This window comes from Falco peregrinus, chromosome 2 (genome assembly GCF_023634155.1).
Source record: "Falco peregrinus isolate bFalPer1 chromosome 2, bFalPer1.pri, whole genome shotgun sequence".
NCBI classification, from domain to species: Eukaryota; Metazoa; Chordata; class Aves; order Falconiformes; family Falconidae; genus Falco; species Falco peregrinus.
In genome coordinates, this window is record NC_073722.1 from 100,234,006 (window position 1) to 100,261,228 (window position 27,223).

Genomic DNA, 27,223 nt, shown 5'->3' on the forward strand with positions numbered 1-27,223 from the left:
GACATCTTGCCCTAGTAGACTGGAGAAGCTGGCTAGCCCGCGAACTCAAACCGAGTCACCTTGGCCAAAAGCAGTCTGCTAGGAGCTGTAGTGCAGTCTCCAGCTGGGAGGATGAGGGAAAGGTATTGTCCCTGCTGCTGACCCAGGGCCAGATGTGACTCAGCAATGCAGGGCTCCAAAAGCTCCAAATTCCAGCACTCTTAATAATAAACTACCTGGATGGAAGAGCAAGTTGATCAAAGCAACACAAACCTGAGAGAGTGACAACAGAATAGAGGGTCACTTTATTTTCATCTGGTTGAGGAGTTTTTCTGCTGTTGTAATTATGTCTCAAAGAAATAGCAGCAAAAGTGTGGAATAGGGTGACTGCTAACAAAGAATCTGAACTCCAGCTTTCCACCCCTGATGATCACAATCCACTGCAAGCAGCCTAGGAGGCCATCATCTTCTAAAAGTATCCTCAGCCTCTGACTGCTAGCATGGTGACAATTCCACCTGCTTACAGAGACCTCGTATTCAGGAACCTCACGGCACTGGCAAGTGCCAATCCCCTACCCTCAACCCCCTCAGAACCACCGAGATTTCATTCTCTCTCACACTCACGCAGGGACTGTGTTTTGATCTCCTCTGTGTAGCTCAAACTCCTGACTTGGTTTTCTCTAGCCCAAGTTCAGTATCTTTGAACTCCAAGTACTGATCACCTCTTCCATAAGTCAAGGCTTATTTTTAAGTTGCTGCTAGGTTCTTAACTAAGACAACCTGCTAGGCAGGATGCTCTGGTCTTCCAGGTTTTGCACATGAATACACCCCAGATGCAAAGAGGGTACTCACACTTTTACCTCACTAAAAACCCACAGCAACCCTCTCATCATATCAGGCACAGTTCCTATTTCTTTTAAAAATAAATATTTATAAACAAAAGGAAGATATTCAGATAACTACAACGTTAAACGTTTTCTTGCCAACAGCACAAATGTCTTTTTCATGTGAAGTCACAAGAACAAGTTGAACACCAACACAAGTAACTGTCTAAAAGCTCTCTCTGCTCATCAGCTGCCATAGTCCTCCACTGCAGGAAACCACATCTCCCATCGCAGCAAACAGCTCCTCTGTACTTCTCTAGGACTTGTACTGGGGCTGCTCAATCTCCTTTCGTGATCAAGTCCTCGATATATGCATCCAGTTCATCATCTGTGTTAATATCAATGTCCTAAAACCAAAGGCACAAGAAATACCAGTGAAAAGTGAATCCTGAAGAGCAGTGCAAGGACAGACAAGACAGAGCGGCACAGTATCCTCTACAGCAGGGGTCCTCAAACTTTTTAAACAGGGGGCCGGCATGCAGATGAAGTGGCAGGAGGTCATATGTGGCTGCTTGGTTTCCCCCCCCAACCCCCGGCTGTGGGGGGGGCGGGGCGCGGGGGGGTTCTGTAAATACTGGGCGGCGGGACTGAGGACCCTGGGGGGCTGTATCCAGCCCGCGGGCCACAGTTTGAGGACCCCTGCTCTACAACATCTGTCTTGGTCAGCCTTTACTACACTCTCCAGGTGCTGGCATCTGCTCTGAAAGCATCACCAGCTTTCCTTGTCAGAGTCTGACAGAAAACACCTGGAAGCCAGTCGGCATCTGATGCTCAAACAATGCACTCAAGCAACACATTTACTGGGCTGATCTGGGTCAAGTCAGTTGGGATTTTTTTTAGCTTTAACACACATTTTCCTAACAGGGAGCAACTACTTCCATCTGCTTTCACTAGCTTCCCTATTTGGTGCTCTTAATTTTATTGAAAGTAGTTTCGCATTTAAAGTTGATTTATTTAAAAAGCTTTTATTTAAATATATATTTGCTATTTAGATTTAATATTTAATAGTATAATTAACAGATCTTACCATACAATTTTTTGTATTTTTATTTGTTTAATGGATGGGGTTCAGAATCTAACACCACCTCTGTGCCTAAGAATGGGGCAGAAACCCCCTGCAGAACACTACCTACACCCAGGGAAATTCTCCCGCAGTCCCTATGTTTCATAGCAGAAAGCAGAAAACAAATAGAAGCTGTGTTCTATTTACATGCCATGAAAAATCCATCTGCAAAAAATTAACACTCATCAGGAACCCAAGACCTGGATTCTAAAAGGTGGGTAGTGTCAGCACTGCACGCTCAGCTGCTTCTGAAATTCTAAGCCAAGCTGCACCCAACTGAGGAAGAACTGAAGCCCAGTTAAATGCTGGACTAAAACATCTCAAGTGCCTGGAGGGGCCTGGCTCTGGGGAAGGTTGCTACTAGTGGTTTTGCACCGTTGTGGTTTCGCACCCCTTCCTCACCCACCTCCTGCACTTTCTGCAGAAGGGCCACGATGTTGGTCCTCAGCTTCTGCAGTTTCTCCTCTGTTTCCTTCAGCTTTCTCTCCAAGTTGTGGAGGTTTTCTTCACAGGCTTTGGCCCGGGCGTCAGCGCGTGTCTGATATGAATTGCACAGGTTCTGCAGACCTATCTCATACTGTTTGAAATATTCTTTCTGTAGAAGACAAAACATAACAGATGACATGTTAAGAAAAAGCACTGAGCATCAAGAAAATGCCAACAGTCGCAGTCAGCAGTTGCAGCTTGTAGAAAAGCCCAGCTACTGGCACCCTGTGACCAACCACCACCAGCCTAACATCGTGCCCCTGCACGCCCTGCCAGAGTAGTTAACCATGCTCACATTTGCATTTCTGATTTGCCTACTGCAGGCAGCACAAAAATCACAATGGTTTTTACATACCTCAAAGACCAGAACTGCAACAAAAGCTGCCTGAATGCAGATTAAGGATGCAGCATGTTTTAAAAAGCCTAAAACCACAGTTATGCTGTCAGAAAGATCTGACAGCCTCTGTACACAGTGAGTTTCCTCAGTATAGACCACCCAGACAACACAGTTTATTACTGCAAGGCAGGAACATCTACCCTTGCAGAAAACTCCAGACAAGATCTGCGCGTCCTGTGGAAGCAGCAGAGGACCGGTAACGCAAGAAGACGTCTGAATTAACAAAGAGGAAGAGACAGGAGAGACTGCCAATAAACAGATGGTGAGTAAGGGAGCTGGGCACTTTGTAGACTACCAAGTAAGGCTTACACTGCTCACCTACAGATGCCTCCTGAAAAGGCCTCCTTTTGTCATATGTCAGAGAAGACAGAAGTCAGAGAAGCCAGTACAATTTCTCCATGTTTCAGCCTGCACTGGACCTTCCAACACCAGCATGCAGATACGGGTGTAGGCTCAGCCCCAATTGTTCCTTGCTCAAATAAACAAAGGCCACCCCAAAAGCCTTAAGATGTAAAGCTGAGTCACAGGTGATCAGCCTGCTCACCTGCAGAAGTGTGAGGGGAGTTGGATTCCTTGTTCTCCCCCATTTTTAAGTTAGATTTATAAGGCTGAGGGCAAAACGAACAGGTATGCCTACATCCTATTTCTACAAACCTCTAACCTGGCCTCTCTTTTTTAAAAGCTTAACAGCAATGGACAAGTCAACAGCCTTCCCACACAGCTGTATGGTAATTACAAAAATCCTCAGCAACAACTGCCAGAACACCTAAGACATGTTTCAGAGGCTCTCATTTTTTTTCTCAGCTACATTAGTCTGTTAAGGATCCAAATAACCTTTTGAGAGTGTGATCTTGCACCAACAGGATGCACACTTGCTGTAGGAATGGAATGTGTGTGTGGAAAAACCCCAAACTTTTCTAGAAACACTGAACTCACCAAGGGAAATGCCAGCAACCCTTCTGAGCTCATGGAACTCAGCTCCTTCTTGGAGATAGGAAAGTTCGGAGGTAGGAAGTACCGCAAAAAATTTCTATGCAGGAAAGAAAAACACAAAGCCAGAATTGGGAGTTTAAAAGACTAAAGCCATCAGACTGCAGCAGCTCACAAGACCTGCAGTGAACCCACCGAAGGATGTGGACTAATAAGTCTACTGTTTCTTGGCTGCTGCTGGGACCAGTGGTGTCTGGCTCAATTCTGACACAGTCTGAGGTAGAAGGTTCAGCCACAACAACCTGCTCTTCCTGCTGTGTATCTGGAGCCTGGTACTCAGGAGAGGGAGGCTTCATCAATCTCACATCCTCACTGCCCTTCTTTACCCTGGAAAAAAAGTATTACGGGAAAGTCAGATATCTTTTTCTATACTGGCCATACCTGAAACACTGTTAACAGCTTCATCAGAACCTATATCCAGGTGTCAGTCTGAGACCTCTAGATTACACAACAGCTACCTCCATAGAAACATCACATCAAAGTAATGGGCAGACTGTAGGGAGCCTGTCATGCTCATTCCTTAAGAAGCAGCTGGACAGTCGTGAGCGCACACACGCTTCCTGACATGACAGCAACATACTTGTTTTCAGCATCTATGGAAGTAAAATGGGGTATTCCTCCTAAAAGCAAAACAAGTCTCCAAAAAGCAGCAGCTAGAGATAGTTACCAGCGATCCCTTGGTGTGGTGTCTGTAGGAACATAATCAAACTTCACCTTCCACCGTACTGCATGCTTGCCCATTTCCACAGCTGTGACACGGCCTGTGAACCACTCCTTGTTCACACGTACTTCCACATGCATCCCTTTATCTGCAAGGAGGGTGACAGTAAAGATGTTTGCAAACATTCATATGCCAGAGAGCATGTTCTGCATGAGCTGTAGAGAAGACAGCCACCCTCAGCAGGGAGCAAACCTAAACCTGTGACAATTCCTTCAAATGGTACGTAAACCGTAAAACCACTGTACACAGTTCAAGTCCTCCTTAGAAACATTAAGATGCAAGGAAATTATACAGCGTTTTCAGACAGAACTGTACTCTGGGCTGTTTCACACGGGCTTTCCAGGCTTGTGTGGCCACTAGGACAATTTGCCATGTGTTCCTAGTGGGTCACGTTCCAGACAGCTCCTTGGGAACAAGCTCAAGAAATGCCCTGCTCTGGCAGAAGGTGCAATACCACACTGGCTATCATCTTTCCTGGGGGCCCCTCAGCTCCTCTTCTCTCACAGCAACGCGGCAGGTCTAGATACAGTCCTCAGCATTTCCCAGCTAACGTAACTCCACGATCCATTCAGTTTAGGAAAAGTGAGAATGACATCAGTCTACACCACACAGCCAAGCATCACCCATTAACGTCACGCAGCCCTCAGATTACAGATCTTCCCACACCACAACTGCCTCTTGCCTAATCAAGGTGTTCCTGGCCAAAATGTTTCATGCAAGTTAGTCATCTCGTAGTTTGTGACCCAAATTTACACATTCTTATTTTAAAAAGCTCATTAATGAAATCACACATTTAACCAGTGAGTCTAGTTCTGCAAAAGTCCTTTTCCACTGTTAGATACCGGAGGCAGTTCATGGGTTCATTTCTCACCTTTCTGAGCTTTCTTCAGTTCTGCCAGCTCTTCTTCCCCAGCACTGTCTGTAAGCTGTGAGCAGGGAGAGATCAGATTAGCTGCCTCCCACCAAGATTATAAACACTTGACAAATACTTTCTGCTGGGGAAACCAGTGCACTCTCACCTCTACCACCACCTCACTGGAATCCTTCTTTTCTTCTTTCACTCCCACAAACTTGCCCCGTTTTGTTTTCTCCTTCTTGTGCTCCCCCTCCTCCTCAGACCCATCCTCTGCGGTGTTCAAGGTCCTCTTCCGAGTGGAAGACGCCTGCAGGAAGCAAACAAGCTCTAGCTGTAATTCCAGCATGCTACCAACAAAAACTTTTTCAACCAAGTTAAAAAAAAAATCAGCACTCAGTATTTCATTTGATAATTAATTAGCTTTTCCAGAAAGTTTTAGCAGGCATTACGTGATCATGCAAACGCTCACCCTGCCACTCCACATTATTTTTTTTCTGGGGAAACAGTCTGGTCTAACAGGAAAGAGATGAAACAAGTCTTCAGGAAGGATGCAGAATGGCTCCCTAACCCAAGAGTAAAGTAAAAGTTTTGTCCTGTGCAGGGACTACAGTGCAAATCCCATGCAACAGAGCAAGACAGGCTATGCAGAAAAGAAGGTAAGGAGCTGACAGTTTTCATCCCATAGAATCTCACCTGTGGGCATTTGACAGTGGCAGATTTCTTTAGTGCAGGCACCTTAGCAGCTTTTGGACTGGGTGCCTCATGTGAGCTTTTGGGGTTCTGCAGGACAGCACAGGGTGGCTTCATTGTTGTACCTGGTTTGGCAACAGTTTTTAAAGTGCTGTTAGACTTTCCAGCTGCCACAGTCTGCTGCTGTGTCTTGGAAGTGCTTGCCTCCTCCTTGGAGAGCATGCTTGCCAGTTTGGGAGTGCTGATATTCGGCCAGGCTGAAGAGCTCCTTTTCAGCTGACTGATGGACTTGGGAAGAGGTGTAGGTGATGGTGGTGGTCTGCTTGGAGCGTTCTTGATTACATCAGGTAAAGGAGGAGATCGTGGGCGCTGAGGTCGGGTTTGCGACTGGGTGTCCTGAAATAAATGAGGGTACAGAGAAAGGACAGAAGAGTCAGGCACTGTTTTTCAGAGCAGTTAAGGACAGCACAGAAGAGTATAAAGCCTACAGCCATATCCCATTTACCTCCCCTGCAGGCCGTGTGGTCACTTCCAGAGGCAGTTTCTTTAAGTCAGCTTGAGACCGAATTGGAGTGGTTTTCTATTACAAAAAAAAAAAAAAAAAAATCAGAAAGGCCACCTCTAAAAAGCTGTCAGGGCCTGCCTGAACCCAGCCCAGCAAACAGTTTTCCAGTTTAAAATCAAGAATTATAAGGCATGCTCTGTGTCCTTCAAGAGGCATCCCTTCAGAAGAACACAGCAGTTGCTCCCATTTTCTTAGCAGAAAATCAAATGCAAGCTGAGATGCTTGTTTTCTGTCATTAAAACAACCCCTACCCCATACGAAGGAGCACAGGTGGCATTAGAGGCTGAGACAGATGTGACTTGGCATCAGCCATTGCACTAGGAGGTCCCTCAAACCTGCTGTGCTTAGCTTGAGACCTCTAGATTCACCTGCAGAGCTTCCAGCTTTTCCTGCTGCTGGCGGATTTTCTCTGTTAGTTGTTTCTGCTTTTCCTCCTGTGATTTCAAGTCTTTCTTCAGAGTTCCCAATGGTACCTTCTGCTTCTGCTCTGCAGCTTCACACCTAGCATGAAGGGAATGCACGACAACCTCAGCAATGACAGCAAACTTGCACTGTCTCACACACACAGCACTATCCCCATATCCCATCCCAAATGCAGCAGTAAAACCTCTGGGAAATTAATTAATGTGTTGCTCCCTCAAGTGTGCAAAATGTCATTCTTGGGCTCAATGCAACTCAGAGGTGTTGCTGCAGTTTGCGTGTCTAATGGGTTGGAGCAATAGTAGCAATGAAGACAATTGCAAAGACCCCACTGAACATACATTGCTACCAGCCTGCACTTATGACTGTTCTTCAATTGTCTATCTATGCTACCTACATTAAAATTAACACGCAGAAACTAAAGCTACAATCAAATTTCTAGCGACAGTGCAGAAAAAACATAAAGGAACTTAATTTCATCAAATCACTGGTTGAGATTGGAGGGGCCTCTGGACGTCATCTGGTTCAACTCTCTGCTCAAGCAGGGTGACTTGGAACTGGTTGCCCAGCCTCCCTGGGCAACCTGTGAGAGTGCTTGGTAACCCTCACTCACACGGAAAAAGTTTCCTGATGTTCCAGAGGAACCTCCTGCATTCTGGTTTGTGCCCACGGTCTCCAGTCCTGCCGCTGGGCACCACTGAGAAGAGCCAGGCTCTGTCCTCTTTGCAGTGTGCCTCCAGGTGTTTATATATATTGAGATCCCCTTCAGCCTTCTCTGCTCCAGGCTGAACAGCACATCCTGGTGCCTGGCATTGTTCCTCATCAGGGGCAGCGCTTTACAGTTCTCCTTGTTGAACCTCATGAGACTCCTGTTGGCCCATTTCTCCAGCCCATCCCGGTCCCCCTGGATGGATGCATGAAACTCTGGCACTATCAGCCACTCCTCCCAATTTGGTATCACATACACATTTGCTGAGGGTGCACTCTGAAATTTATATATTTCACAAATGCTCACCAACATGTCAGCTCCAAATACATATGTCATCACTACTTTCTCACAGACCGTGAGCACAGCTTAAAGGGACAAAATTACTGCCTATCCCTCCAATTATTCTCAAAGAACAGATGACCAGAAAAATGAAAAAAAAAAAAAAAAAAAAAGTGTAGATAAAGTTTTTATATTAACTGATTCTTACCTGTCTTGTTCAGGATCAGGGTTCATAGAGCACACCCAGCTATCAGGGTAATTCTTCTCCACTGAACTCAGCTGGAATGGGAGAGTCCGCCATTTCAGACATACATCTGTCAGACAAACACTTTGCAAGTCAGGAATATACAGCCTGAGCCAAAAAACCTTTTTTTTCCATAGCATTTCTCAAGCTCATTTAATGCCCAAGGACCACATCAATTCTTGCTTCATGCTCACAAAATACTAGGAGGAAGATCTCAAATCTCGTACAAGGCATCCATAATGAGAATCTGATGAAGTCTGGCATCAACAGATACTACAGGGCCTCTCACTGCGGCAGTGACAGCACGATGAACCAAACTGAACAGCCAGTCCTCAAATCACTACTCAGAAGTCAGGCTGTCTCTTACTGATATGAACGCAAAACAAGTCAGAGATTTACTCACTAAAAAAAAAAAAAGTTACAATAATAATATAATAGATTTTAGATGAACCAGGAATTTGGCTTCCAGAGCATTGCTGGCCTACCATGAAATCAACAGCTTACAAAAACCACATTTTGCCAAGAAAATGCAAACATTCTTAAATCAGGCTCTGGAAGGATGGACAAGAATAATGACATCAGAGGACATGCATAATGACAGGAAAGCCTCTCCTCTTTGGGAGGAACTTGGAAAGGATTGAGGAAACTGTCAAGGCAGGAGAGCCTAACAAAATAATTCCACAAGACTGGCCTCAAGAGCCCTTGCTACGTCCTGTCCTGTGGGAAGAATGAAGCTGAGGGAGTTTGGTGTCACTCTACTAGGAGACAAAGTGTTGAAGATCTCCCTTCCCGCAAGTAAGTGCTCAACCAGAGCTGTTTAGAGGTGCACAGAAGAGAACTCGAATTAAATTTGAAAGTCAGCTGTACATGGTTCTCTTCTATGCTCACACCCACTACCAATTAGCAAGCCAGTGCGTCAGAACACAAGTTACAAGTTACCCCATGGCAGGGGTCCTCAAACTACGGCCCGCGGGCCAGATACGCCCCCCCAGGGTCCTCAATCCGGCCCCTGGTATTTACAGACACACACACACACCCCGCCGGGGGTTGGGGGGGGAAACCAAGCAGCCGCAGTTGACTGCCTGCCACTGCATCCATGCGCTGGCCCCCTGGTTAAAAAGTTTGAGAACCCCTGGCCTATGGGAAAGTTTCAGATCTTACTCTAGTGCTGGAATGGGTGGCTTTGGGCAGTTCCAGTTCATATGCCATTTCTAAGCCCATTCTCAACACCACTATTGGCCACACCTGCCCTGTTCTGTTAGGGCACCTGAAGAATATCATGGTTAGTAAACTGTGCAGGAAAGGAACCTTACACCAAGATGTCCAAGTGTACCATCAAGTGCTGACAAAGGCAACTCACAGAAGGAGACAAGCCCTAGAGGGGATAATGATAGTGAAGCTTGCGTCAAATCTGCTGCCCAATTAGCTGCTCTCTAACTACAGCCAGGAGTCCCTCCTCCCTTCCCCAGGAAGGACCAGCCTCCTAATCCCAGCCTGGTTAGACGCACCGCACTGAATCGTGGTAGGGATCTCCATGGCTCTCCGGCGCTTGTAACGCAGTTCACTAGATGGAGGCTGGTTCCAGTTTGCTGACAAATAACCAAACTCATCCCAGAACTTGATGATACCTCTCTGAGCTGGAAAACAAACAAGCCCCCGCTCAGTATGGAGCCATTTCCACAAAAATCACCACCTGCACCCTTAACTGCTCTCCCCCTTAACTGCCTGCCAGCCACCAAAGCTTCCCATTCCAGCCCCTGGTAATCGTGAAGCTTCGTTACCTATGGCAACATCCTTCCAATACTGAGCCAAATGCTCTCCCATGGCCTTCAGCAAGTGTCGATACTCTTTGGCATCAGCAAAGTCTTGTTTATTATGGGTTGGCTCCAGAACTAAATAGGGCACATCCACCACACCTACCACTCCACCACATGCCCTGGAAGAGGGACACACAGTCACAAACATCATTAAACTATGACCAGGTGGTTGTTCAGAGAAATAGTATTGAAAATAGTGGGTTACACAGACACTCACTCACTTACCCATTCCTGCAGCAGTACTGGTTTTAGTTTATCAGCTTTGAGCCAGCATGCAAAAAGTTAGGTGGGCTCAATTATCTGTATTTGCTTTCAAGACCTACCCTGCCTGGAATCATCAGCCCCAGATGCCAGCATTGAGAACAAAAGCCTCATACAGCTGCAGGTATGACCAAAATCTGTGCAGAGAGCTCTCTATCATGAAATCAGGGAAATACTGGGCAATATTAAATATAATTTATTTGTCAGAATACAAACTAAAAGCTGACAAAATGAGTAGCCTCATGCTCATGAAGATAGATTAATGCAGAACAAGGTTATTGCACAGCCTAAGTTATACGTAGGAACATGCCAGGCTTAAGCAAAAAGGTTGTTGCAAAATCTCCAGGAACTCACATGCCACCCTCCAGCTGTGGGCCAACCTTCTCATACATCTTTATCAGGCGACTGCAGTTATAAATGAACATGCCATCCAATTCGCGCTGCTCAATATTCACACCAAAGATAAAATTCAGTTCTTTGGGTTCCTTCAGCGCTCTGTAAGAGTATGAAACAGAGCCTCAGAGATGCTGAAAATAAAACTATTTTTTGCCATCATTAGACAGACGGTACAGGCATCCAGCACCTTTGAGTGTTACGGGTTTACTAACAACTGCCCTGTATCTACTATTTCTAAAACACATGAAGCACTTGTTGAATGTGCATTACAACTAAACAATGAACAAAATACAAAATCTTCGCAATACAGACACCAATTTAGGCTGGACAGTATCTGTTCAAATAATTTGGATATGTTTCCTCCTTCAGGAATGGATTCTTGCTTTTATTTCAGATCTGCTTGTTCAAAAAACTTTCAGTTACCTAGTTTTACAAAAGTACTGTTAAGTACAGACTGGTCCTCTCCAATGTTATTTTGGTTTGTATCTTCCAGATGTAGATCTCTATGCTAGATAAAGCATGGAAATGAAGACTTTGATCTGAAAATACAGTCTTGATATTCAGATTCTGGGAAAGTTCTCATCATTAAGTTTTACAACACCATTAGTCTAAGTTCAAAAGCTGGAGGACATAACACACAGCCCAAGCAGAGCATTTTTCCTGGAAATGACAGTAGAGCAATTTGCATGATTGTTACTTTATCTGTACAGCAGATGACTTCAACAAAAGTTGGCCTCAGGTATGTTTGTGAGCACATACAGATTTCTGAATCTGAATCTCTCATAATCAGGAATTTTATCTCCCGCAATGCAGAAAGCCTCAAGAGATTTAGATCTCTTTGCACTGTAAATCAACCAAAACCCCTATGTCTCACAAACAGAACTACTGCTCTTTAACAGACTAAATTAAGTAGGTTCCACAGCTTCCATGAAAACCATACTGAGGATTTTCATAACGAGGATCCTCAGTTTCAGGCTGATGGTATCATCAGATGTGAGCTCCTAACTTTTAATTATTGCAAAGCACAGTCTATACCTTTGTCCTACCCACACCTCTCATTTCTGACCTCCCATATTTTTCTTCCCACATCAAATTCTTAGCACTTATGTGCTTTATCCCAATTAGGAATTTTACTTCTGCTTAAGTGATCAGTTGAAGATAGTGGAATTCTTTAAAATGATCTGTTGACTGTCTACTAATATTAGATTAAAAGAACCTGAGCTGTGCATGCATGAGGACTGCACAATAATAATCTGCAGATATAAGTAAGATGTAAGTCTGTCTTAATGGTCAAGCATTGCAAAATAAATCCCTGAAATAGATTCATTTCAGGTTCACTTTCTGTTTAAAGCCATCCTCTTCCCCACACAGATGTATAGGTACTCCATAAAACACCTTCCTTTAAAAGATGACTCTAAAGTTACTAGGAAAACACCTGGAATAGCAGCCTTCAGTAATTTTAAACCTAAACATTTGCCAAGAGGTATTCTGAACACTGCCAACATAGAAGCCAGGCTAGAACGTTACCCTCTTTGTCTCAGCTCATCTAGGTGGATGCCTGTGAGTTGAGAGCGTCAGTAGGTATGGCAAAACACCCATCTCGGGGATTAATTTTCTTTTTCTAACTTCTGGAAAAGGGTGTATAGCCTTAAATTTCAAGTAACAATGTGCACTCACCTACAAAACATTAAGGGCATCTCCTCATTTTTATCAAAGAGGACATGAAGTCTAATTGTCATCCAAGTGGTGGGCCAGGATTTTATTACTAAGACTTTGGAATCTGTCCTATCTGCTGGATTTATAACCTGACCCTACGCAGGCTTTGGAAACCAGAAAACATTTCTGTCCTTGATGCACCCCGCACCAGAGACACAGCAGAAAACTGTCCTAGGACATACTCTATAACTGAGGCTACAGAAATTGTTTCATATAGAAGGTTTCCTGTTATACACATTTTTCAGGTGTTTCTTCTGTTTTCTGGATAAAGTGCATGATTATGGAAAAGCCTGACCCTCTGAGCTGCCTCTGATCACTGGTAATGAATGCAGGGACATAGGGAAATTCATATACCCGCCCAGAGCTGGCAGAGCACGCAGCAGCTCTCCAGGGAGAATGTGTGGCTGAGTCTGTACAGAAACCTGGAAAAGAGGCCTTTTCCTCTGGTTAGCTGTTACATACATCTATTTTCCTCATCATCACGTTTGAAACCTGACTAGAGATAACCTTCTGATGTATCTACAATTGGGGTACTCTTCCAAACCAGCTGAACTGTTTTACATTGTGTGGCCTACAAACCTTCTTAGATACAAATGGAAAGAACTGCTGAAGAAAACTTGGAATCTCCCAGTTCCAACTAGTCAATAAAGGGCATTTTCAAACAAACTTGTATTGTCCAAGTTGTTTGTTTGTTGTTCAGCTTTCTAAAAGGAAAAAGTATTTTTCCCATTGGTAGGAAGGCCAGACCATTCACAAAATTTCACTTTGTGCACTAATGTCATCAAAACCAAGAATTAAAAGACAAGTTGTACATGGAAAAGTGCATGGAAGCTGAAAAAAATAGTTTCTCCCAAGAGTTTCTGCATTCTTCAGATCACAGCTCTAGCACTTTTAAATTAAAGCTGTATTTATTTATTTATCTTTAGCATCTTAAGACGCATTCGATCTATCTCTGGCAACAAGTCTGGGATAGTTCTGACCTAAGCATCCATGTAAACTAGCATGCAAAACAACTAGGTGGGAAGAGAGACTTGGTATATACAAATCCCTAACTTTCTCAGACTCGGCATTTGTTTTAAGAGCGTTTGTTTTTCATTACAACTTCATTTGTGAAATGCATATGACAAATTTGCAAAAAAAATGCATACAGAGAGTGAAATATTCCTGTGAATATATCAATAGTGAAATTAATTGCAACCAGAGCTAAGTTAGAACAATGTCTTGGGAGAACAAGCCAAATCCAAAGATGTCTTTCAGCAAGAGGCGGATAGCAGAAGAAACCAGAATACCAAACTCAATCCCCTTGGTTTAACCACTAGGGCATACAGGATGGCCACAGACATTTAAGTGTTGAGCAGGAGGGCTCCCTCCACCAAACAAGAAAGCAGGAGATACCTGTGCATGTGGAGTGAACAGCTTGGGAAAATCAGAACTCTGAACCACCCTGCACTCACCGCTGCTTCGCATCCTTGATCCTTTTCTTCACATCGGCCTCTCGGCGCATGGTTATTGCAGAGTTCTGGACTTGACGTAGCGTCACCTGCAATGAGGTATCGCACAGTAAAACTGCTGCTGTGAAATTCATGAAATTAACTCACTTCTATGATTTTTTCCCTCTTCAAAAAGATATCAAAATATTTTAAATGTAAAGAATTCACAAACGGTGGAGGGTGACAATCAGCACGCCTTTACATTTGAGGCAGCACTTGGTGCTGGGTTGTTAAGTAGCTACACAGCTGCTTGGAAGAAAATGTCTAAATATAACTAAACACCTAAGGTAACTGAAACCAAAGGGTAATGGAGGCACAGGGAAATCTCCAGGGCACTTGCGTACTGTTGTTTCCATTAGATGCAAACAGGAAGCACAATGATTTTAAGCTGGTGTCACTTGCTGACCCCACCTGGCATCCTTGCAAGCCCTCTTCCCACCCAGCAGCAGGTTGGGTCTCAGCATTTGCCCCCATCAAGAGCCACAGCCCCACTGGGAGAAAGCAAACAGCCCATCTCCAAAAGATCCTGCTCAAATGCTTCAGAGCCAGCTGCGCAGGTAGGGTGAGGGAACTGTTAAAAAAAGCACCCAATTTTACTTCTGCTCAAATGCCTCATGTTCCCTTGGCCTCTTCTGCAGAGGCTGACATCAAACGAAGTGCCTGGGGGCTGGGGGTTGCCTCTCAGGATATATTGGAGGTTGTGGGCAGGGAAACATCAGCACACTTCCCACTTGAGCTGGAAACCACGTGTAGACACTGAAGCACATCCAGCAGCGATGAGACCACAAAGCTGCCTGAACAGCGCTGGCAATTCACCACTGACTGAAGTTGCCACCTGCTTAACCTACACACCAGGTGCTACCACTGGGTGCTGACCAGCCAGCACTGCTCCCAAGCTGGCGTTGCTCCAGAGACACCACTCTGAACCATCCCTCAGTGCCTAAAATGTGACATGCTGCCGAAGCACAAGGCTCACCCTGGACTCCCATGTAAGATCACCTCCTAGGCGCAGCTCAAGGGCACGGGCTTTACTCTCCGCCTCACGAGCCTTCTCCTCCGCTGAAACACACAGGGGGAAAGAATGTTGTTAACTGTTCAGTAAAGACAGTGTATCGTAAAGCATTCACCTGAGGAGACTGATTTCCAGAGAGGCTTTGCTGCACTGACATGTACAAACGTACAAAGGTAACCCAAAAAGGTACAAAATAGAACCTTATATATGAGTGGGCGACACCAACACGCCATCTTAAACTTGCTCAGAGGTCACAGTCAACACTGTCATAACAGCAGATCTAAACTCTGCAAAAGCATGTTTAAAGGAAAGATGCAGGAGAAGCTAGTAAGGAACTCGAAAGACTGAGGATGCAAGTGGCCCTGCCTCCTCTGTCCAGAAGCATGAAGGCAGAGAAAGGCTCTCACAATACAAAGACCTAGTTCAGGCTTGAAAAGGAGTCAGAAAGGTCATTTTCTTGCAGAGATGAAGGGAAAGGACTACTCCCAGACATGCTTTTATCTTTGGTAACTGCTAAATTTTGCCTGGAAAAAGACAAATCTGTGCTACACATAAAACAGGACAGTGTTCTGAAAACCTATCACTACACCTGATCTTTGCCCGCACCAAGTTTACCACTTAAAAGAAACTCCCCTTTTTGCTTCTCTCCCAGGCTATTACCAAGACTGCCTGGCAATAGGTATACATCACCCTAGTATTGCTTAAGATTCATTCAATAAATTTAATTTTCAGCAAGGAGGTCCCTTCCTAAAATTGAGACACAACGGGCTTTGGTAAATTAGCACCATGTGTCTTGCCACCTGTATGCTCTCCAAAAGCACACTGGCTCATGTTCCCTTTCAGGTCAGAAGCCTGTTCTGCTCACAGCAGTACATGAACTAGATGGATGAGTAATCTTGCTCCATCCCACAGGCTACGGCAGGGGTCCTCAAACCACAGGCCACGGGCCGGATACGGCCCCCCAGGGTCCTCAATCTGGCCCCCGGCATTTACAGACACCCCCCCGCCGGGGGCTGGGGGCGGAAACCAAGCAGCCGCAGATGACCTCCTGCCACTTCATCCACGTGCTGGCCCCCTGTTTAAAAGGTTTGAGGACCCCTGGGCTACGGGGTCCACAGGGGTAAACACTGTCTGGCAAGTAATGTCCTGCTTGAGCAGCGAAAGCCAGAACTGCAGCTGCCACCTGCAAGCACCTGCCTTGGGCACGTGTGCTGCAGATGCAGCCCTGCGCTGCAATGCTCTCCGCACTCACTTCTGAAACAGGAAGCAGCAACATGGCAGCTTTCATGAACTGCAAAGATTTCTAACAGAAATAGACTGCTATAAATAAAGTATGAACAGAAATGTTTACATGCAAGATGACTAGAAGAAACAATCACGCATGGGTTAAAAGGCTGGCATGTGCTGACAGGCACAGACATGACTTGTGTCACAACTTGTGCCATTATCCATCATATATGAGAAGTTCTGACAGTCTGGTGAAGTCCCCACTGACTGGAAAAGGGGAAACAACGCCTATTTTTAAAAAGGGGAAAACGTAAGACTCCGAGAACTACAGGCCGTTCAGTCTCACCACTGTGCTTGGTAAGATCATGGAGCAGATCCTCCTGGAAACTGTGCTAAGGCACATGAAAAATAAGGAGGCAACAGGTGACAGCCAACATGCCTTCATTAAGGGCAAACCATGCCTGACAAATTTGGTGGCCTTCTACAACAGGGTTACAGCATTGGTGGATAAGGGAAGACCAACTGATGTCATCTACCTGGACTTGTGCAAAGTATTTGACACTGTCTTGCACAAGATCCTTAGCTCTAAATTGGAGACATGGATTTGACAGATGGACCACTCGGTGGATAAGGAATTGGCTGGACAGTTACACTCAAAGAGTTGCAGTCAACAACTCAACAGCCAAGTGGAGATCCGTGATGAGCAGCGCTCCTATGGGGTCAGTATTGGGACTGGTGCTGTTTAACATCTTTGTTGGCAACATGGACAGTGGGATCAAGTGCACCCCCAGCAAGTTTGCTGACAACACCAAGCGTGTGTGGTCAACATGCTTGAGGGATGGGATGCCATCCAGAGGGACCCTGACAGGCTTGAGAGGTGGGCCCTTATGAACCTCAGAAAGTTCAACAAGGCCAAATGCATGGTCCTGAACATGGGTTGGGGCAATATCAAGCACAAATACACGCTGGGCTGAGAATGGATTGAAAGCAGCCCTGCAGAGGACTTGGGCATGCTAGTGGACAAGAAACTCAACATGACCCAGCAATGTGCACTTGCAGCCCAGAAAGCCAACCATGTCCTGGGCTGCATCCCCAGCAGCATGGCCAGCAGGGCGAGGGAGGGGATGCTGCCCCTCTGCTCTCTCTCGTGAGACCCCACCTGCAGCGCTGCGCCCAGCTCTGGGGTCCCCAACATCAGAAGGGCAGGAGTGAGTGCAGAGGTGGGACACATATCAGGGGGCTGGAGCCCCCCTCCTGTGGGGACAGGCTGAGAGCTGGGGCGGTTCAGCCTGGGGAAGAGAAGGCTGCGGGGAGACCTTAGAGCAGCCTGCCAGTGCCCGACGGGGGCTTACAAGAAAGCTGGAGAGACTTTTTATGATGGTTTGTAGTTACAGGACAAGAGGCAATGGCTTTAGCCTGAAAGAGGATAGACATAGACTGACCATAAGGAAGAAATGTTTTACAGTGAGGGCATCGAGGCGCTGGCCCAGGCTGCCCAGGGCAGCTGTGGGTGCCCCATCCCCTGGCTGGGCTCAAGGCCAGGCTGGACGGGGCTGGGAGCAGCCTGGGCTGGTGGAAGGTGTCCCTGCCCATGGCAGGGGGTGGGAACTGGGTGGTCTTTAGGGTCCCTTCTAGCCCACACTGTTCCATGATTCTATGATTTTGGAAATACAACTGGAATGCAGTGAGGGATGGTGTGGCTTACACCAAGGCAAGCAGCAGGCCTGCACCCCCACAGCCGGCAGGCAGCAGCACGACTGCAGCACACCCTAGGAGCTATCTCCCTCCATGCTCTCCCAACAGGCAGACAAACTGCAGCTGTGAGACACCCAAAACAAGGAAATACAACAGTGGAGGAGTGACCTTGCTTAAGGTTTATGGAGGATGAGGTAAGCAAGAAGATGGCAGGATAGCAACTGGCTCTCAGAATTACCAAGCACCTCCCCAAAAAGCAGCCCTCAGTTGCCAGCCAGAAGGAATCCAGATGCTGTAGCCAGTGTTTGATAACCTGTATCCACCGTCCTCCATGCCATCCATGGTCAGTGTTACTTGGGAAATGCAGATTTTTGGTGCGTGCCGGTACAGAAATGCAACTGCGCAGTCAACTTACAGTATTACAGTAAAAATCACTTTTCCTTTCTAGGCAGTGTTCTGTTTTGAGTTTTGTTCCACCAGTTCCCACAGCAGCACGCTCTGAGGTTCACAGCAGCTTACCAAGCAAGTCACAGCACAACTGCACTGTGCGACCGACTTCATCATCAAGAGTCAGCTTGGCTAAACGTGAAAACACAGGAGTTTGGAGACTCTTTAAAACACTTGGTCCATTTAAATTGAAGCTTGTACCATAGGAGCTGGTGGGCTAAATGCAACTGTGTCTGGAGGGAAGAACACAGCAGTGACCCACAAAAGGCACAGGTCAAACCTGCTCTGCTAACACAATGATAACTGAGAGGGCATGGCTGACAGGGAACAACTCCCAGAGTCTGAGGGCTGAGGCTCTGAGGCTCTAATGGGCAAAATGCATGCCCTCAGCAGGACAATGAGCATACAGCAGCTAGAATCCACATTCATGTCCTCCCAGGGGACAACAAGCACAGCATACCCACGGTACTGCCAAGCAAGTCACTGGACACCCTAAAATACTCTGGATGAACATCCAGTGCAGAACATAGCTCTTAATGACTTTCAGTGTTGGACACCCATGTAAATCTTCACCTTTTCTGTTTGTTTGCTTTTCAGTCTTTGTAAGAGGATTTCTTGAAACTAAACAATGGCAATACCAAGATGCCTTGGTGCAGCATTCAGTCTTGGTTCAGAAACAGATGGAACGCAGCTGATGACTTTCACAACTACCTTGCCCAGGAATGGTACTTTTTTCTTGAGTCCATCTGCTCACTTAGGGATCTGGACGCTACAGCTTATCGCATGAGGCAGGAAGTCAGTTTCCAGGGAATGAAGAGTGGCCTCTCTTCATCTTAAAAAATACGTATGTCTTCATTCTTGAGCCATGGCTCTTTCTGGCTGTGCCCAAGCCATTTCACCAATAGTCACAGCTGCCCATACATCTTTTTTTTTCCCCTTCCCCTGCCACAGGTATTTTTCAGTTATCATAAGTTTTGGTTCAACAAGCTCATAAGCTACTTCCAGAGACTTATCAATCCCTCAGTAGAGTTCTACAGTATGGTGGATTCCAACAGATCCCTGGCAGGCAGCCATGGCATATTGGAACTGTGGTTACATCAGCTGAGACCCACAAACTCTCACAACGCACCCCTAGTTTTGAAAGAAAAAACTAAATCATTCCCTGGAGATGATCCCTCCAAAAAGTGGTGTGCACCCTCAAGAGAAAGCATATGCTGGAGATGACAAGAAATTAATCTTTGCTATCAACAGCCAAACAAGAGAACTTGGTTGTTACAGATTAAATTCATTTTCCCAGAAGCAAAGAAATGAGATCTGTGCCATTGAAGCTGAGGTCAATGCTACAAAAACATTTTATTCCTGGAGGCTTCATGTGACCAAATTTTGCAGAAAACAGTCTGAGGTCTGCTGTGAGTTTTTGCCACCATGTTCAAAGCCATTTGCTCAGCACCCACTTCACCACTGGAGGCAGTGGGCTAGCTTTGGAGGTGAAGATGAGTTTATGTTTCCATGCCAATGGTATCTGTTCTTACTTAGCACTGGCACACCGAATGACAGTGGTGTTCTGTGTCAAATCATTAAAGCTCACCTTGTAAGCATCACAAAGGCCTCATGGACTGCTGCAAGAAAGAAGTCTCTCTAAATCATGCTATTTGCACCTTCTTGAAAGGCAATGCAAGTGTGTGCTGAATGCCTGCTTTGGCTATAGGACTCAATCTAAAAAATAAATTCATCTATGAGGACTGAGGCACAGGATAAAATCTGGTTAAACTTCATAGTTTCAAGTCTATCTTGTGAGGTTGTACTTCATAAAGGAGGAATAGGGAACATAGCAATTTACACAATTTCATTTTTCTGCTTTGCTTTGGGCAGGGTCAAAATCACACTGCCCTTAATGACTGCACAGGCTGAATGTTGCACCATCACTTGTAGAGCTGACCTGCACACACATACATATGTGCCTGGAGTAGCTCTTACACAGGGAGAGGACACATGCCTCTGATTATTTATGAAGGAGAATTGTGAAACCTATCAGAAGATACGGGTCAACATGTCTTACAACTTCCAAGATTCATCCTTCACTACAGCGTTTCCCCATCAGGGGTTACTGAGACCACTTTGTATGGTAAATTTGTGCAAATTTAATGAAGTTATACGCTATATTTGTATGTCTATACAATTTCTATATGCTGACTATCCAAATGTCAAATTGGGTTTCTCCTGAGAACTACAAGGCTTCATAGGAAGGGAAGACTAGATGGACAAAAGGCAAGTCCTGAAGGTGAGAAAGACCCAAGAAACAAACCAGGACGCCCCTATACACCCAGACCCATCACTTTACATCAAGTGACAGAATAAAAATCTGTTTTTTGAACAACTGCCTCAACAGGAAAGGAGCAGAAGGAGAACAGGACCAAAAGCTAATGATATGCAAAAGGTGGGAGCAGAACTGCAGGGTAACAGTGTGACGGTTTAGCCAGGCTTCTGATGGAGAAAAGGGTGGACAGCTGTGACTCTAAGGGTTATTCTGTACATGTATTTCCCAGAGGAAGTGGTCTTAGGGAACAATGCATTCCTTCCATTACATGGAAGTAAGTCTGGGTCATCTGCAGTCGCTCTAACAACAAATTTCTTGAGCAATCATAATGACCACAGAAGCAAGCAATTTCAGGTCATAATCAGCAAGGCAGACTCTTTCAGTTCTTTCCTTCACTACAGTAAAATGAAGATGCATGCATACCCCGAAGACTCACCTATCCTCGCCATGTGCTCTGCTTTCTTCACCTCTTGCTCTGCACGGGTCTTGAAACGGTTTGAAGTATACTTGTACATCCTGTGATGATCAAAACTTATTAATCAGCAAGCTCAGCAGTAAGGTCAAACCAAGGTTTCATCACTGTATGAGAGAATAAGGTGTCCGCTTACTACTCTACTCTTCTCGATAGATTCAATATACAGAAAAGGAGGTATACATATCAGGAACTGGGCGTTTTTGGATGCAGTTATGCAAAAAATTTTAAGTCAAAGATGCTTTAATAGTAGCTACAACCACAATACCCTCTTCTGCTTTAACCAGCAGGGGCAAAATATATCCATATTCTTGGAGGAAATACCAAAGTTTACAGGAATAACTTCTTCAGAAGTAGAAAGGAGGAGTGAATACATATGGAAAGCTTCTCAAAAATCTCCCACTACTGATAAACAACCCTTCTTTTCTCCTGCAAACAGCTGTCCACAGGTGCAGTCTGACAGTGCCCACCTCCATGCAGGGCTAGCTGAAAGCCTCTAAGTAGCAGAGCAACTCTCTGAATGGAGCTTCAAGTTTCATTTGTAAGCTCTCACGATATTTCTGTATGCTACACATCTGACTCACAACTTTGTAAACTGTGCTTGAGCTGTAGTGGCTTGTTTCACCTTCCCTATATCATAATATGCCAAATGCCGATCACAGTCTGATTGCTACAGAGCCTGTCACCTCTGTGCAGAGGCACATAATTGGGGAAGAGATGAGAACACCAAGAAGGATGATCAGAGCCTGCAGGAACTCAAACTGCCTTAAGACACAAGGTTTGGGATGTATTGAGAGGAAAATCCCATCCCAAATAACTTTTTCATGAAAAAATAAGCCTCTTCAGCATTTACCAAAGCCAAAGCCACTAGAAATGCTGTTTTTACAGAGAGAGGCAGAAACACATAATGATGTAAGGCTTGATTGACCAACTCATTAATTAATGTAGGAGGAAACACGTTTATATCCCAGTGAGAGACAAGGTACCCTGAAATAAGAGATAATCTATCAGGATCCATGAGAAATCACCTTGCACAGATGAAAAATTTCATTTAGGTATGTTTCTGTGGGTGAGCACACATGGATGTTGATACTGATGTCAGAAGCAATTTCACCAACAGAAATCCCTTTGTCTCAGATCCAGAAAATTCACGCCACAAGCACAGTCCATTTAAATACAACTCTGTGTTTACTAAACTGATTTTCTGCTATTCAAAAGGATCTTTTCACTGGGGAAAAAGCAGGCAAGTGGTAACTCTTCCAGAAATCACCGAGTAACCATGTTACGAGATGCAGACTCAGGTTTTTGGTGGCGCCATCTCCTCAAATCTACTTAAGGGCAATTAAAGCTACCTGGGGCCAAGAGAAAGAACACATTCTGAAAACCAGACTGCTTTCAACACAGTGGCATAATTAAATTACCTCATCCATATCCCGCCTGACTTTCCTGACAAAAAAAAACCCCAAAAAACCAGCAGGATGAAGCTGAATTATCTTAACACGACCAGCTTGTGAGGCAAGGCAGTACCTGAAGGGGACCTTATGGACAGCACTCCCTTTGCAACAGGGTGCAGTGCAAGCAATTGTAGGGTGTCCCAGACAGGCATCATGAGCCATCGCCATGCCTGCCCTCCTGTTTCTTTTCCAACACCAAAAGACTTCAGCCATAGCCAGGAAAACCTCTATTGAAGTGTCCTGGAACAGCCCATCTAGCAAAGACATACAGAAACAGGTCAGACAGGCAAGAAGTCCACAGGACGGAATAGTAAAACACCCTCTCCCAGCTTTCAGATGTTCATTACAACTGCCATGGAGTGCCCTCATGAAAGGACACCCTTGCATGTGGCCTGGTTACTTCTGTCTGTATGGCCCACACTGCTAAGCAAGCTCAAAAAGTTACTGTGGAAAGGAACAGATGGAAGCAATCCTTCAGGAGACACAAACCATTCCCAGGGAGGCTGGTACCATGGTATCACACCTGCAAACACTGGTGAAGGATCTGCACAAACCCAGCCTGCCCCTGGAACGTCACAGGCTCCAGAAAGGCATGGAGAAGCTTCTACCCACAGAAACACAGCTTCCAGAAAGGGCAGGTGACCAAAGGAAAATGAGTGCCCTACCCAGGAGACAAGCTGTTATTCCTGACAAACAGTGGAACAGCTGCAAAATCTCAGTTTTCAGTAGAGGCACTTCAATACCCTGAACTTCCATTCTTTGTTCTCTAACACCAATACATTAACCTGCAGACAAGCCACTGCACAAGCTTTTCCTTCAGAGAAGGTGGCAATCTGCCTTACAGCCCTACTGTAGGAGGGGAGCCGTCACTACCTCCTGAAGGCAATACTCCTGAACAGATCTTGAAAGCAGACCAGAGGGCAGAGAGACAAGCCAATGGCTGCACCTACCAGTGCCCAACATAAGGCATGAAAGCATCACTTCAAACAGAAAGACATCAGGCCCAAAGTTCACCAAGAAGTACGTAAAAAGACCACAATCAGGAGATATTTGTCAGCTCATCATCAGATAATTCCTTGCCCTTTGCATGCCAGGCTGGCTTATAACAGACTTTCTTAAAAAAACCAAACAATATGGATGCACAGAGGTGTCTCCATACTGACAGATGAATGGCATTCCCTTACAGTAGTTCACTGACCTTTACCAGGAGGATATGAATAAAATGAACAACTGTTTATGTTCAGTCATCATGACACTTTCCCAAACACTAGCAAAGAGCCTTAAATACATACCACATGCAGCATACCATCCACTTGGGCTGTAAGAGAGGAGAACCTTCACTGCCTGCTACCCATTCCTTTCGTGGACCAGGAAAATTCAACAGTTACCTGGCCTAGGCTACTGAGGCTCTGCAAAAAACCAGCTATGTTGAAGAGCTGAGCATTGCTGCTGTATCAGTTGTCCTCTAAAGAAACACCTTAATGGTGGTACACTTCTCCCGTGCACCCCCATACAAACTGGAGTCCCTGGTCAAGTGCAGTGGAATAGTATTAACCTGCAGAGCCCTCAAAGCCCAGCAGCTACATGGGGATGTGTGAGCTCTGGCTCCAACTCTAAAGGGAAAATCCAGGGCATAAGCAATACTTTTCAGCAGGTTCAGGAAGAAGATTCTCAGCAGGTTCTGTAGCAGAAGAGTAAGTCCACTCTCAGAATGGACTGATTTACCGGTTTTCCCTTGGGAAGGAGCCACCCAGGGCAGGCTAAGCTCTGCTCAGGTGTCTGAAGGTAAAAGATCGAGTTTCCACAACCAGGGCACAGTGTAGGCACCTACCCCAAGGGCTATGCTGGCTCTTAGAACCCACAGTGAAGGCTTCAATGGCTCGTCCCAATGGCCACACAGCTTCTGGAGCCCAAATCTGGCATCAGGAGTCTGAGACCAGAAGGAAGCAGTCTGGACACTCTCCAGAAAGACCCAGTAAGGCTACAATGATTGCCTGGAGTCCAGGAAGGGCTACACTGTGCTCTACAGGAAGGCCTTGTTTGCACAGTCTTTATTACTCTGCTGCAGAAGTGAGGATTTTAAATGTAAATTGCTTTTACAGTGTTGGGGAATTTTTATTGGCCTACCACCATAAGCAGATCTACAAGGAGTCTGCAAACATGCAGCACAAGCAGATTTCTTAGATACTCCTGCACCAGCACTGATCCTATGAGTGTCAGCATGGAGCACACCTTAGTCCAGCGCTGGGTTCATCCCCCAGCACCAGTACCAGCTCCATTTACCACAACTGTCCCCTGAGCATTGTCATGAGACAATACTGCAGCATTTCTCATCTCACAGCCAGTGTAACCCTCCTTCTTATGGCTGGGCCTTCCTGCCCTCCAAGCCAGACCATTTATTGGTCATGAATTATCATTGCTGATCAGTTATAGTTCGAATTTCCCCTTCTACAGCTGCAGCTATTCCCTAAAACCAATGAAAAGCTGATACAGAATTTGTGATAGGGATCCAGAAGAGCTGCTGTCTAAATTGTCTGAAAATACAGCCTCTTTTCAACAGAAAACAGTCCTATGGTATAGAACAAAATTCTCATACCCCTCCCCAGGCATCAACTACTGACCACTTGGAATAGAAGATAATGAGGCAGATGAACACATGGGGTGACCTAGTCCATGTCGTATTATCATGACAATGCTAGCACTATCAGCAGTGTTGGCATTCTGCCTCTGAGTCTTGTAAGAAGATGGTTTCTGATGAGATAAAAACCTGTGCCCTCCTCCTCTGCTTTTTCTCCATAGTACTTTTGCTGGACTGTGGCATAAAAGGAAGCAGCACATGGCACTCACATGTAAGTAAAACCCAGTCAGAAATTCATATTCTCTACCCAGCAAATCAGGATTTTCAGTGGCAAGTCAAGCAGTACCTCCTGACTGCCTTCTACAATGAAATGACTGGCTTGGTCAACAAGGGAAGAGCAATGGATGTAATCTCTCTTGACTTTAAGCAAGTTTCTTTTACACATTTTCATTTAATAAGCTGAAGAAGTATGAGGCTGACAGACAAACCATGCTGTAAGTTGAAAACTGGCCAGGCTCTTAGGGCAGCAATCAGTGGTGTGACATCAGATTGTGGTTAGTAAAAGAATCTGCTGGGTTGATAGCAGGCCCATACTATTGAAAGACTACTGCAATCTGAAATGCTATATTAAAACAATCCACAAATATTCTATAAAACTACTACTATTTTATTAAGACAAACCATGTTAAAGTATCTAGAATGCAGCCTGTGTGCTCCTAAAGACAGAAGAACACTATTGCCTCAAGCAGATTTAAATACATGTTTTTCTTTCCCCTCCCACCCTTACAACCTTTTCTAGTTCCTGCTAAACCAACTGGCAGCACACCTCAGCTCATTTCACATTTTTTGTTTAAGGGAATTTAAAAGGAAGACAGGGAAAGGTATTTCCAAATCTCTATTCCAACCCAGATCAACTACACATAAAAGTTAATTTTCAAAGCAACTGTTTCAAAGTGCTCAGTCTAGTTTCTTTTCAGTAATAACTCTAACACCTACCATACCTATTTCCTTGTCCTACTTAAAAAAGTTACCCAACAGTTTTGTATGGTTATGGCATTTTGAACAACAGGTATCTTCATTGCTTTGTTTGCTCTGAAAGGGAGTAATATTGCACAAATTACTCATTCAATTTTCAAAGGCTTAGATTTTCTACTACCTACCTCTTTTTCCACAATGTCAATCCCACATCCCATTCTATTACAATCTGTTTCTGTCGCTTTAACATGGAATTATGCAGGATACACCTGGACAGCAAAATGCTAAACCTCTTCTGTAAGGAAAATCCAAAAGGTTCCACACATTTGCGGAATTTGGGTCCAACACTCACCTTGGTTTGTACAGGCAGCATGAAAGTCGTTTGGTTTGTACTTTGTGTCCATTTATGAAGATCCTCATCCTGGGATCAATATAAAGCACAGCAGCATAGGCACGGAATGAGCGGCGCTCAGGCTTTCTGCAAGAGAGGGATGCTTACAGAGACTGAGCAGTTTGTTTAGCATTTCCTGGTAGGACTACCAGCTCCCAGTCTGGCCCACATAGCCCAGAGATGACTCCACCAATTCACCCCCTGAGTAATCAGTGTCTCTTCAGTCAGTGCTCCTCTTGGAGTCTCTTTCAGTCTGTGTTCTGCTTCCTCTTTCCTTCACAGTTTTTCCCCCTTCATTCCCCTCCAATTAAGAAGAGCCATTACATACTACTGTCACAGAGCCTCCTCCCCTATCCAAACCAAATGAAGAAATTTCTCCATGGACAAAGCTTCTAAGACTCTCATTTCCCAGTAAACTGCTACCTAGGAGCCAAGTGACCAACAGAAGCACCTCCCCACACTTCTCTGTACTACCCCTGATGTATTTTAAGCACCTACAGCAGGATTCACACCTCGTGCAACTGTTAATTTTACCATCTCCACTCACAGCCATCTACTTCAAAACACACCAAAGAGACAATCTTCTGCAAAAAACCTAGGTAAAAGGGGAAGACCTTTCTATTTTAATTACCATGCAGCTACACTGCAGCTACACATAATTTTTTTCTACCAATGTCTTCTACAGACATTTT

The 27,223-nt window shown here is 45.2% G+C and overlaps 1 protein-coding gene across 5 annotated transcripts in view; it reads right to left on the reverse strand.

Annotated features, from left to right (window-relative positions):
- Positions 1 to 261: 261 nt before the first annotated feature.
- The window catches only part of MORC2 (MORC family CW-type zinc finger 2), a 49,126-nt gene continuing 22,164 nt past the window's right edge, over positions 262 to 27,223 (reverse strand). For 3 of the 5 annotated variants that reach the window (XM_055794617.1, XM_055794615.1, XM_055794618.1), the window contains 18 exons: positions 26,493 to 26,618; positions 21,098 to 21,177; positions 14,940 to 15,022; positions 13,928 to 14,013; positions 10,716 to 10,856; positions 10,065 to 10,219; positions 9,792 to 9,920; positions 8,248 to 8,353; positions 7,000 to 7,132; positions 6,572 to 6,646; positions 6,070 to 6,462; positions 5,540 to 5,683; positions 5,392 to 5,446; positions 4,467 to 4,608; positions 3,935 to 4,126; positions 3,746 to 3,839; positions 2,333 to 2,521; positions 262 to 1,210 (listed from right to left, as the gene is read on the reverse strand). In XM_055794617.1, the coding sequence (XP_055650592.1) occupies positions 1,142 to 1,210; positions 2,333 to 2,521; positions 3,746 to 3,839; positions 3,935 to 4,126; positions 4,467 to 4,608; positions 5,392 to 5,446; positions 5,540 to 5,683; positions 6,070 to 6,462; positions 6,572 to 6,646; positions 7,000 to 7,132; positions 8,248 to 8,353; positions 9,792 to 9,920; positions 10,065 to 10,219; positions 10,716 to 10,856; positions 13,928 to 14,013; positions 14,940 to 15,022; positions 21,098 to 21,177; positions 26,493 to 26,618 (2,392 nt within the window). In that variant the 3' untranslated portion in view covers positions 262 to 1,141. Of the gene's footprint in view, positions 1,211 to 2,332; positions 2,522 to 3,745; positions 3,840 to 3,934; positions 4,127 to 4,466; positions 4,609 to 5,391; positions 5,447 to 5,539; positions 5,684 to 6,069; positions 6,463 to 6,571; positions 6,647 to 6,999; positions 7,133 to 8,247; positions 8,354 to 9,791; positions 9,921 to 10,064; positions 10,220 to 10,715; positions 10,857 to 13,927; positions 14,014 to 14,939; positions 15,023 to 21,097; positions 21,178 to 26,492; positions 26,619 to 27,223 lie in introns of those variants that run through there. The other 2 variants (XM_055794616.1, XM_055794619.1) reach the window with 2 other exon arrangements.